Raw genomic sequence first — 12,927 nt, 5'->3', positions numbered from 1 at the left:
TCCTTAAATGTTTAGCTTCTTGTATTAATGAACATGGAAAAGGTACATATTTACATTTTGATTGAGAGTAAAATGCAATGGGGAGATTTAATCAAGGCAACTTAGGAGTCTAATTAATGCAATCAGCATTAGGTCGTGCAAATACAGTCATTGAATGCCATTGTGTAAAGCTGGTGACAGTGGGCTACTGGAAACACTGTCCCTCTTTTAAAAGTAGCAAAAGAAGAGACAGAAACTGCGTGTCAAGCCTAGAGCTGTGCTTTTCTGTTCATGTTTTGTGTTTCTTATAACTCTATCAAAACTAGCTTATTTAGGTAAAATTCTTAATATACTACCCATCATGCCAAAAATCTTACTTCTGGATGATGCTGCTTCAGACGCAGTGATGTCACAATGGTTAATAGATATACATTACATTTTTTGCTTTCCAATAAAGCTGACTAATAAAGGTAAATTCATCATTTTTACTAAAAAAAAATCACAAAGTATAGTAGTTCATTAAACATGATCTTAGAAAACTAGAAGAGAAAGTCCATTAAGAAACTATTTCTCAATGACATCATATGTTCATTTTTCACTTCTTGAGTCTTTTTAGGATTCTGTTACTATAAATACTTGGTCAAATTCAACTACAATTTCATTTTGGTATCATCCAGTAATGTGCCTATATGATTTAATAACTATGTAAATTAAGAGCAAGAAACTTAAGAACTTTAAATAAACCATGCAGATTCCAAGGAAGTATTTCAGCCTAGATGTAATCCCCATGCTGTAATCTAGTGCCATTTGGGCTTTAGCTAATGATTTGGGTCATTGGCAACACAGCCATTTTATTGATAAGCCATCTTAACACATTGTACACTGCTTGAATCTACTTCAAATACATGGAAGATTTTACACTACATATCTTTTATTATGTTTATGTTTTATAAATCTGTTAATATTTTTTTTGTAATTTCTGTGAACTTGATATTACATTCTATTGCCAAAAAATTATGTGTGCACATATGAACATTTGTGCTCTTCTGAATCTCTCCCATTTGTGATATCATAAATATGCAATAGACAGGCTTGATGTTGTCCCAGCTTTTATAATAAGTAAAACACTGACAATGTCAATCACATGTCAGTCTTTAAAAATGAATACTTACAAAACATTTGAGATGTACATATTTTAATACTCCTAAATGCATGCCATATTTATTGCTGCTCATTCTGCCAAACCTAACAAAAATTAAATGTTTACAAAATTGCTTTGGGATAACAGGTGAAAGAACATTGGATTTTAAGTTGTAGCTCCTTAACAAATGATTTTTTTAAATGAAGATGTGGAAATGTCTGTTTTTAGAGGGCGGTGAGTTTAGAGATTGGCACTCAGTAAATGTCACATAAATATGCAATAGTGCTGTGATCCCATATATCCCATTCCTTCACACGATGGCTTCAATGCTCAGTCCCACTCACCATTGTAGTTTCTGCTATTGACCCAAAGCTGTTGATAAATATGTTGCAGGTAACATTTACAGGAGGCCCTGCAATTTGAACAATAGAAAATTTGACAGGTTGTGTTCATGACATAATTGAGTCACGTTTTTCTCTTGCCAGTGGCACTGTAGCACTTACCATGGTGGTTTCTGTGACCGATCCAAAACTGTTGATAAAAATATTGCAAGTAACGTTTACTGGAGGACCTGCAGAATGCAATAAAAATATTGCAATAGATATTGAAGCAACATTACAGCTCCATCAACATCTGTGCTTAGAGGTGTAAACGAAATGGAAATGATGATGAGACTGCAAAGAAAAAGTTGCCCAGAAGTGCATGCTATCTTCCCACTGGTATTTTGAATAATGGCAATTTAAGCAATGGTAACTTACCTCCAAAGAGTTTTGAGTTTGGAAAATATAAGTTAAGATCATTTAGCAGAATTTATCAGCATAATTTTTTGCGACTGGCCATTTGGTTGACTGCTTTTCTTTAATCCTTAGATCATCAATAGTTTAGGCATTACCAATGGTAATGAACAAACCTGCATCATTGGGTCAACATAGGGCTGAATTTGAGGTTCCAGATGGATCTGGATCATCTCTCTTAAAATAACTGTGGTACTTTGATACTTATAATGCCTCTGAATTTACTCTGTTGCTAATATAAATACTATGATGCTTGGATAAACACACACACACAAACTATGTACGAAAATATAAAACACATGAAACCCACTCATATTCAGATATATACACTGGCAGAAATGTCACTTAATATCTATACTGTTGCCAGAGTAAATTATGTGTAAAACAAGGTGTCACATTTTTAGTGTAATTTGATCAAAATAAGAATTTCCTCATCTCTCCAGACATGCAGGATTAGACTGACACTAGTCTTCTTGCCTTTTGTCAACAGGTAAGTCATTATCTGATGATTCCATGATTAATGTTTTCTTTTTGTTTTGTTTTGTTTTGTTTATTCTGGGGAATGTGTTTAGTGTCTCCATGGACATTTTCCCCCAATGATTTCTGAGATAGGAAAACCCCATTGCAGTCCATCTACCAGCTCTTTGTTTTCCTCAAAAGAAATGCATTCCCCTTTATGTGACAAATTCTCCTTAGTTGAGTACAAGTAACACCCTGTTTGGCTATGTACCCAACCAGCCAGTAAGCTTTGAAAGAAGGAATTTGGCATGAGGCCTCCCTCAAAAGCTGCTAGGAAAAAGTCTTTCTCTTTACTGAATATACGGTTCTATCACAAATCTATTTTCTGCTGGTGAGAAATAAACTAGACAACATAGAGGCAACCCATGAGAATTTGTATGTTTACTTGTTTCTTCTCTCCACAAAGAAATACAGCAATTTAGATTAGCTTATCGGATAAATTTTACAAAATTTTAAAACCAAAATAAATAGTAAATGATAAGGGGAAGGAATGTTTTAAAAAAAAGAGTAAAGCCATTTCAAAATGCTCATTGAACTCACTTTACACTTTTACAGAAGAAGCTTGAAACTTTACATCTTTGTTGTCAACGTATTACATATTATCTATTTCTCTAGTCTACCCAATTGGCTTAGAAACTTTCAGAAGGTTGTGGCATATTAGGAATATTTTCTCTTTCGTTGTAAACTGACAGTGTGGGTATGTTTCTGGAACCTAAAATACTTTTAAGCTAGGAGTCCTAAGCATATTAGCATCAAATTTAAAGGGTTGGGGACATAGCAAAGTGATTTCATATACGTCCAGGGACTCGAGTTCAATCCCCAGAAACCACACTTTTTAAAAAGCCAGTTGACAAAATTCAACACCCCTTAATGATAAAAGTCTGGGAAAGAACAAGAATTCAAGGCCTATACTAAACATAGCAAAAGCCATAAACAGCAAACCAGTATCCTAAAAAATAGGATATGCCTTCTCACCACCTCATGGTACTTTCTCCAAAATTGACCATATAATTGGTCATAAAACAGGCCTCAACAGATACGGAAAGATAGACATAACCCTCTGCATCCTATCAGACCACCATTGGCTAAAGCTGGTCTTCAATAACAATAAGGAGAGAATGCCCACATATACATGGAAGTGAGACAATGCTCTACTCAATGATAACCTGGTCAAGGAAGAAATAATGAAAGAAATTAAAGACTTCTTAGAATTTAATGAAAATGAAGATACAACATACCCAAACTTATGGGACACAATGAAAGCTGTGCTAAGAGGAAAACTAATAGCTCTGAATGCCTGCAGAAAGAAACAGGAGAGAGCATATGTCAGCAGCTTGACAGCACACCTAAAAGCTCTAGAACAAAAGAAGCAAATACACCCAGGAGGAGTAGAAGACAGGAAATAATCAAACTCAGAGCTGGAATCAACCAAGTAGAAACAAAAAGGACTATGCAAAGAATCAACAGAACCAAAAGCTGGTTCTTTGACAAAATCAACAAGATAGATAAACCCTTAGCCAGACTAACAAGAGGACATAGAGAGTGTGTCCAAATTAACAAAATGAGAAATGAAAAGGGAGACATAACTACAGAATCAGAGGAAATTTAAAATAATCATCAGATCGTACTACAAAAGCCTATATTCAACAAAACTTGAAAATCTGGAGTAAATGGACAATTTCCTAGACAGATAACGGGTACCAAAGCTAAATCAGGAACAGATAAACCATTTAAACAACCCCATAACTTCTAAAGAAATAGAAGCAGTCATTAAAGGTCTCCCAACCAAAAAGAGCCCAGGTCCAGATGGGTTCAGTGCAGAATTCTATCAGATCTTCATAGAAGACCTCATACCAATACTATCCAAACTATTACACAAAATTGAAACAGATGGAGAACTACCAAATTCCTTCTATGAAGGCACAATTACTCTTATACCTAAACCACAAAAAGACCCAATAAAGAAAGAGAACTTCACACCAATTTCCCTTATGAATATCGGAGCAAAAATACTCAATAAAATTCTTGCAAACCAAATCCAAGTACACATCAAAACAATCATCCATCATGATCAAGTAGGCTTCATCCCAGGTATGCAGGGATGGATTAACATATGGAAAACCATCAATGTAGCCCACTATATAAACAATCTGAAAGATAAAAACCACATGATCATTTCATTAGATGCTGAGAAAGCATTTGACAAAATTGAACACCCCTTCATGATAAAAGTCCTGAAAATAATAGCAATTCAAGGCCCATACGTAAACATAGCAAAAGCCATATACAGCAAACCAGTAGCTAATATGAAAATAAATGGAAAGAAATTTGAAACAATCCCACTAAAATCGGGACTAGACAAGGCTGCCCACTTTTCCCCTACTTATTCAATATAGTTCTCAAAGTCCCAGCCAGAGAAATCAGACAATAAAAGGAGATCAAAGGGATACAGATTAGAAAGGAAGAAGTCAAAATATCACTCTTTGCAAATGATATGATAGTATATATAAGTGATCCCAAAAGTTCCACCAGAGAACTATTAAACCTGATGAACACCTTCAGCAAAATGGCTGGGTATAAAATTAACTCAAATAAATCTGTAGCCTTCCTCTACACAAAAGAGAAACAAGGTGAGAAAGAAATTAGGGAAACGACACCCTTCATAATAGTCCCAAATAATATAAAATACCTTGGTGTGACTTTAACCAAGCAAGTGAAAGATCTGTATGATAAGAACTTCAAGCCTCTGAAGAAAGAAATTGAAGAAGATCTCAGAAGATGGAAAGATCTCCCATGCTCGTGGATTGGCAGGATTAATATAGTAACAATGACCATTTTACCAGAAGCAATCTACAGATTCAATGCAATCCCCATCAAAATTCCAATCCAATTCTTCATAGAGTTAGACAGAACAATTTGCAAATTCATCTGGAATAACAAAAAACCCAGGATAGCTAAAACTATCCTCAACAATAACAGGACTTCCGGGGAATCACTATCCCTGAACTTAAGCAGTATTGCAGAGCAATAGTGATAAAAACTGCATGGTATTGGTACAGAGACAAGAGGATAGACCAGTGGAATAGAATTGAAGACCCAGAAATGAACCCACACACCTATGGTCACTTGATTTTTGTCAAAGGAGCCAAAACCATCCAATGGAAAAAAGATAGCATTTTCAACAAATGTTGCTGGTTCAACTGGAGGTCAGCATGTAGAAAAATGCATATTTATCCATTCTTATCATCCTGTACAGAGCTTAAGTCCAAGTGGATCAAGGACCTCCACATCAAACCAGATATACACAAAGTAATAAAAGAAAAAAAAATGGGGAAGACTCTCGAACACTTAGGCACTGGAGAAAATTTCCTGAACAAAACACCAATGGTTTATGCTCTAAGATCAAGAATCGACAAATGGGATCTCATAAAACTTCAAAGCTTCTGTAAGGCAAAGGAAACTGTGGTTAGGACAAAACGGCAACCAACAGATTGGGAAAAGATCTTTACCAATCCCACAACAGATAGAGGCCTTATATCCAAAATATACAAAGAACTCAAGAAGTTAGACCACAGGGAAACAAATAACCCTATTAAAAATGGGGTTCAGTGCTAAACAAAGAATTCACATCTTAGGAATGTTGAATGGCTGAGAAGCACCTAAAGAAATGTTCAACATCTTTAGTCATTGGGGAAATGCAAATCAAAACAACCCTGAGATTTCACCTCACACCAGTGAGAATGGCTAAGATCAAAAACTCAGGGGACAACAGATGCTGGCAAAGATGTGGAGAAAGAGGAACAGTCCTCCATTGTTGGTGGGATTGCAGACTGGTACAACCATTCTGGAAATCAGTCTGGAGGTTCCTCAGAAAATTGGACATTGCACTACCTGAGGACCCAGCTATACTTTTCTTGGGCATATACCCAAAAGATGCTCCAACATATAACAAAGACAGATGCTCCACTATGTTCATAGCAGCCTTATTTATGATAGCCAGAAGGTGGAAAGAACCCAAACGTCTTTCAATAGAGGAATGGATATAGAAAATGTACATCTACACAATGTAATACTAATTAGCTATCAAAAACAATGACTTTATGAAATTCATAGGCAAATGGATGGAACTGGAAAATATCATCCTGAGTGAGGTACCCAATCACAGAAAAACACACATGGTATGCACTCATTGATAAGTGGATATTAGCCCAAATGCTCGAATTACCCTAGATGCACAAAACACATGAAACTCAAGAAGGATGACCAAAACGCGGATGCTTCACTCCTTCTTTAAAAGGGGAACAAGAATCCCCTGGGAAGGGATAGGGGAGCAAAGTTTAGAACGGAGACTGAAGGAACACCCATTCAGAGCCTGCCCCACATGTGGCCCATACATATACAGACACCAAACTAGATAAGATGGATGAAGCAAAGAAGTGCAGGCGGACAGGAGCCGGATGTAGATCTCTCCTGAGAGACACAGCCAGAACACGGCAAATACATAGGCGAATGGCAGCAGCAAACCACTGAACTGAGAACGGGACTCCCGTTGAAGGAATCAGAGAAAGGACTGAAAAAGCTTGAAGGGGCTCGAGACCCCATATGAACAACAATGTCAACCAACCAGAGCTTCCAGGGACTAAGCCACTACCCAAAGACTATACCTGGACTGACCCTGGGCTCCAACTGCATATTTAGCAATGAATAGCCTAGTAAGGGCACCAGTGGAAGGGGAAGCCCTTAGTCCTGCCAAGGCTGGACCCCCAGCGAACGGGATTCTTGGAGGGAGAGTGTTAATGGGGGGAGGATGGGGAGGGCAACAGCCATGTAGAAGGGGAGGGGAAAGAAAGGGTTAGGGACATGTTGGCATGTAAACCGGGAAAGGGAATAACATTTGATATGTAAATAAGAAATATCCAATTTAATAAAGATGGGAAAAAAGCTAGTTGTATTGGCACATGCTTTTACCCTTAGCACAAAGGAAATGGAGATATGCAAATCCCTGGGAATCCCTGACCAACTAGCACTAACATACATTGTGAGTTGTGTGCCAGTGAGAGGCCCTGCCTCAATAAAAGTAGATGACACTTGAACAACATCTGAGCTTGTCCTCTGTTCTTAAGAAGCATAGACACATGCCTGTGTATCTATGTACATGAACATGTACACACACATTGCTTGCCCTGATCCTCACAAGAGGTTTATAAAAACTGCTCTAGTAAATACTCCATTTCTTGGTCATTAACATCTAACATCTGAATGGTTCAATCCTGAGCATTTCATCGGAACTGAATTCACATTTATGGATAAAAATTAAGTAAAATGAATTATTGTAAAAGCAAGGGTTTAATGTATATGTGTAGTAAAAACTAAAACACTGAAAATGCACTGTGTCCCGTGAGCACTGCACATCATCCCTCAGTGAATAGGTATTATGCTGTCATACATTTTATAGATGAGAAAGACTGAGGCATAGAAGCAGTTCACTGTGGACGTTAATTTTTAACAATTAACTTGACCCAAATTAGAATCACTTGTAAAGAAAGTCTCATTGAAGTACTGATATGGGCCATGAGCATGTCTTTGACTGATTGTCTTGACTGCATTAATTGATCTAGGAAGACTCACCCAACATGCATAGGTGATACCTTTCGACGGTAACCCTGATAAAAAAGATGTGAAAGAAAGAATGCTTTCTGTTCACTTGGCCTTCATTCTTGCTTATATGCCAGTCATTCTGAACCTTCCTAATGCTGTAACCCCTAAATACAGTTCCTCTAGTTGTGGTGACCCCCAACCTAAATATTATGGTCACTACTCCATAGCTGCAATTTTGCTAAGGTTATGGATGATAATGTAAATATCTAATATGCAGGATATACGATATGTGACTCCCAAAGGGATTGAAACCCATACTTTGAGAAACACTGATCGATACTTTTGTTCATTCCTTAGTTGATATGAGGACTAGCTGCCTCAAGCTCCCAAGGTGGACTGAAGACCACTGGCTCTCCAGAAATACTCTAAGTCTTCCATGCCAGATTGGGACTTCTGAGGAACACTCATGGACTGAACAACTAGTAGGTTTTTATCTTCTCTGGTATGAGATAGGCATTTTTGGATGACACCTGCTGTATAGTATGTTCAATCTAATAAATTATCTCTTACTATATATTCATTTTATAATTTCTGTTCCTATGCAGAACCCTAACTTATTAAATTGATTCTCTCCAGGTCATAACATTTATACCTAGCAGAAACTGTCTATCTTTAAAGAATCATTTCTTAAAACTAAAAGGAAAAAATTTTCTAAAGCCAGTGGACATCTTTCCTAATTGACTTCTATTCTAATGATGAGAAAGTGGATAAATACTTAAACTCAATCCAAAATATCTTTGGGTTGAAGGATTTTTCTTTAAATTTGCTTTTAAGAGTTATCCTACTAAATGTCAACACATTTGATTTTAATCCAATAATCTGATTAGACATTTTTATGGTCAAGAACATGCACTTAGCTATGATCACCAGCGAAATGACTGTACTCTTTCCATGTAGAAAAAAATCTATTAATATCTCTGATGGATTTATTCCCATAATGGTGTCATTCTACAGTGAGTTGGATGCGAATCACACAGAAAAGAGAATATAACTATTTAGGCTTTCTGATCATTCTCCTCTCCCAAATTCTTCCGTTTTTTGTCCCATTCTCTTCTAAACTCCCCTTTCCCTCCTTTTCTTCTCACTCTCATTCCTCCTTTACTTTTTTTTAAATCCTAAGAATTTCATCATTCTTGCCCCAACTCAACTTGGCTCTGTGAATCCCAATGGGTATTGTTAATATTGTTGAAATATTGTTTTCCTACTTCAGTGCCTCAGATGCTGTTGCATTTATTTATTCCTCCATTAACTTATGCCAACAATGTTTTGTATTTTCCAGTGTACAAATATTCATCCTACTGAGTTGACATATACATATACAACTTTAATTTCTTAAATTTTATTGAAAATTGATTTCTGTTAGTGGGCTGTAACTGTTTGGGGGTGCAAGCATATGTGTGTGTAGGTCAGAGAACAACCTAGGATGTCATTCCATACAAACTTTTCTCCTTTCATTTGATTCAGATACTTGCCATTGCCTGGTACCTCACCAGGTAGCCTAGACTAATTGGGCATGAAACTGCCAGGGATTGACCCATCTCTGCCTCCCATCTTAGTATTTTGCTGGGATCATAAGTTCTCTCTCTGTATACTGTTTTCTATATTGAAAATTATGCATTGAAATATTTCAGTTTTGTTATGTTAAAGAAATGTTTACTAGTTCCATCACATGTATTGATGTGTGTTTCATATACCTTGGAATTCCTATGTATGTTATTAAAAAGTTCAACAGGCTTATGTGCTTTTAGACATAAATTAATGCTAACAATAGAGATAATGAGCCAGTCAATATATTAAATGTGAACTAAGAGCTGCATTCAATCATTCTGTTTTGTTTACTGTTGTGGTAATGATAGGTTTGAGATGAATGTCGTTTCAAAGAGGATGTTGAATGGAATCAGTTTAGTGGTGGTAAATGCCATGATTCAGAATATCTATAGAGGAGTTAGAGTTGCTAATCAGTTACTAGCACTTGATGCTTTTGCAGAGGAGCTGAGTTTGGGTCCCAGCACCCACATCGGGTAGCTCAGAGCTACCTGTAACGTTGCCTACAGGAGATATAAACCCTCGTTTGTCCTTATATGCACAACCCACATAAACACATGCACATGAATAAAAGTGAATTAAAAATTTAAAGAGTGTTTGTTAAAAGAAAGACTATTCAGTTTGTAATTGTTCTATCTTCTTGGTGAAATGACCCTGTTATAAACATATGCCATGTTCTCTTCAAATATCCCTGTATTTTCATAATTATTTTAAAATAATCTTATTTATATAAACTTATATGTAGAATATAGTGTGTGTTTGTATTCACCACATCTTTCTAAGCTAATAAGATACATTACATAATTTAAAATGTTTATGTTTTTTTATTTAAAAATCATCATCAAGAAGGAGCCTTGGATTGCAACAAGACAATTAGTCATTAATGTTTAGTTTTGTCCCAGATATTTTCCAACATCACATTTAGGTGAAAGATTACTTGCAAGAACATAATAGTCTGAATTCAAAGATAAAAATGTCATACTTTTCGTTCCTGTCACAAATAAACAAGATGACATTTTCATTTTGCATTTTATTTCTTGTCAATAATTTAACATGTCTTCAAGTATCACAATTACCTTGGTGTAAGTCCCTAATATGAAAGTGGAATATTAAATATATGTGGTTGCTGCAGATAGAAGTTAAATTTCCTTTGGAATAAGACATTTATCTAACAGACTAATCATTGCTATTGCTGTTGGCTCAAGAGATAAGCTGATAAACTAAATCACAGATGAATTATAAAGATCCAGAGTTAAGAGCTAGAACTTTGATATGTGAGTACAAGTAATCATTATTATGATTTTTTTGCTTCTTATTTTTTATGTTACATGGTGTGTTGCTGCTCAAGAAAAAGAAAATCTTAGAAGGTAGTAAGACTGCAAGGGGGGAAAGTTGTCATAGTAGCAATCACTTGGTGAGGAGATATTTAAAGCACATAATTTGTAGGAAAGTATAATTGCAAATCTCATCATCATTAGATATAACCTAAACAAGTATAATAACTTAATTGAAAATTTACCACAAATAACTATATAACATTGGTTGTTCTATCTATAGTTACATAAAGGACAAATTATTCCAAGGTAAAGAAGCTAGTAAATTATTGATTCCTATATCCTGATTAGTTGGTAAACAATTAGTTTAGGACAAGCTGTATGGATAGAAATGAAGAAATTTCCATGTAGTGCAATAAATTACCTCATAAATTGTATTTCTACATCATGAATGAAATGGTGGCATCTATATTTTCTTCCCCCTGATGGCTACAAATAGATCCTGTACAAAGTTATAGTCCATGAACAGATAGGCAAATGTCTGCTCTAGTTCAGAGAATTTGAAAATATTCTCAAATCGCTAACATTGTATACTGTGGATTTCTCCGTGGCTTAAAGAGGAAGAATAGGATGGGGTAGAGAATTTTATGTTGGGTGATCACTGTTTTGTTGTTTTGGTTTTGAGTCACACTTTATTTAGTCTTGATATGTAGCCCAAGGTAACACCAAAAGACAATAAACTTTCTCTTCCTTTAAATTTCAAATGTGATCTACCAGGCCTGACTTTATGGTGAACTTTTTTAAAAAAAATTATTAGATATATTTCTCTACTTATATTTCAAATGTTATTGCCCTTCCTGGTTTTCTGTCCATAGGCCCCCTCCCTTCCCCTCCCCCTCCCCCATACAGGTATTCCACCCATACATCCCCCTTACTGACCCCCCCATATTCCTCTGCACTGAGGGTCCAACCTTGGCAGGACCAAGGGCTTCCCTTTCCACTGGTGCCTCAACAAGGCTATTCTCTGCTACATATGCAGTTGGAGCCCTGGGTCAGTCCATGTATGGTTTCGTCCCTGGAAGCTCTGGTTGGTTGGCATTGTTGTTTTTATGGGGTTGCAAGCTCCTTCAACTCTTTCAATACTTCCTCTAATTCCCCCCAAGGGGGTCCTGTTCTCAGTTCAGAGGTTTGCTGCTAGTATTGACCTATGTATTGGAAATGCTCTGGATGTGTCTCTCAGGAGAGATCTATATCCTGTCCCTTTCAGCATGCATTTTTTAAGCTTCATCAATCTTATGTAGTTTCGGTGGCTGAATATATGGGACACATATAGGGCAAACTCTGAATGGCCATTCCTTGAGTTTCTGCTCTAAACGTTGCTTCCATAGCCCCTCCTATGGATATTTTTCCCCCTTTCAAAAAGGAATGGAAACATCCACATTTTGGTCATCATCCTTCTTGAGCTCCTGTGGTCTGTGGATTGCATCTTGGCTAATTCGAGCTCTTTGGCTAATATCCACTTACCAATGAGAGCATTATGGTGAACATTTTTAAGAAAGACAGTGCTATTAACGATACAGAGGAGCATCAAGGATAAACTAATTATGTCTCAAAAGAAATGTAGACCTTAAGTCATATTTATCAAAAGTACATTGAGGTCTGATGACTACTACCCTGTCTTGCTTTCAATGCTAGCTCTCATTATTACCACCAATTGATTAAACAGATTACAGAAACTTTCTTTAAACTAGGATTAGTGATAATAATTGTGAGAATTAGTAGTAAAGTGTAGGGAGTACATATTTCTTCATTAAATAGTTGTAGCTATCAATAATAGTAATGTTTGCCATGTTACTATTAGTGTTGTAACTTCTTCAAATTGTTAAAATATATCTGTTGAGGAAGTGCATCACACAAATAATTTATCTTATTTTTATGTGTATGAGTATTTTACTTGCATGACTGGCGACCCCAGAGGTGAGAAGTGGACATTGGATCCCCAAGAACTTCAGTTAAG

General features: G+C 36.3%; 1 protein-coding gene across 2 annotated transcripts in view; it reads right to left on the bottom strand.

Moving 5' to 3' along the window:
- The window catches only part of Glra2 (glycine receptor, alpha 2), a 221,083-nt gene that overhangs the window by 175,716 nt on the left and 32,440 nt on the right, over nucleotides 1-12,927 (bottom strand). The window contains 1 exon segment of one of the 2 annotated variants that reach the window (NM_012568.5): nucleotides 1,624-1,691. In NM_012568.5, coding sequence (NP_036700.1) covers nucleotides 1,624-1,691 — 68 coding nt within the window. 2 annotated transcript variants of the gene reach the window in all.

Source organism: Rattus norvegicus, chromosome X, assembly GCF_021556685.1.
Source record: "Rattus norvegicus strain SHRSP/BbbUtx chromosome X, alternate assembly SHRSP_T2T, whole genome shotgun sequence".
Taxonomy (NCBI): Eukaryota; Metazoa; Chordata; class Mammalia; order Rodentia; family Muridae; genus Rattus; species Rattus norvegicus.
Note: the sequence above shows the minus strand (reverse complement) of the source record. Positions and strands in the feature narration are given on the sequence as shown.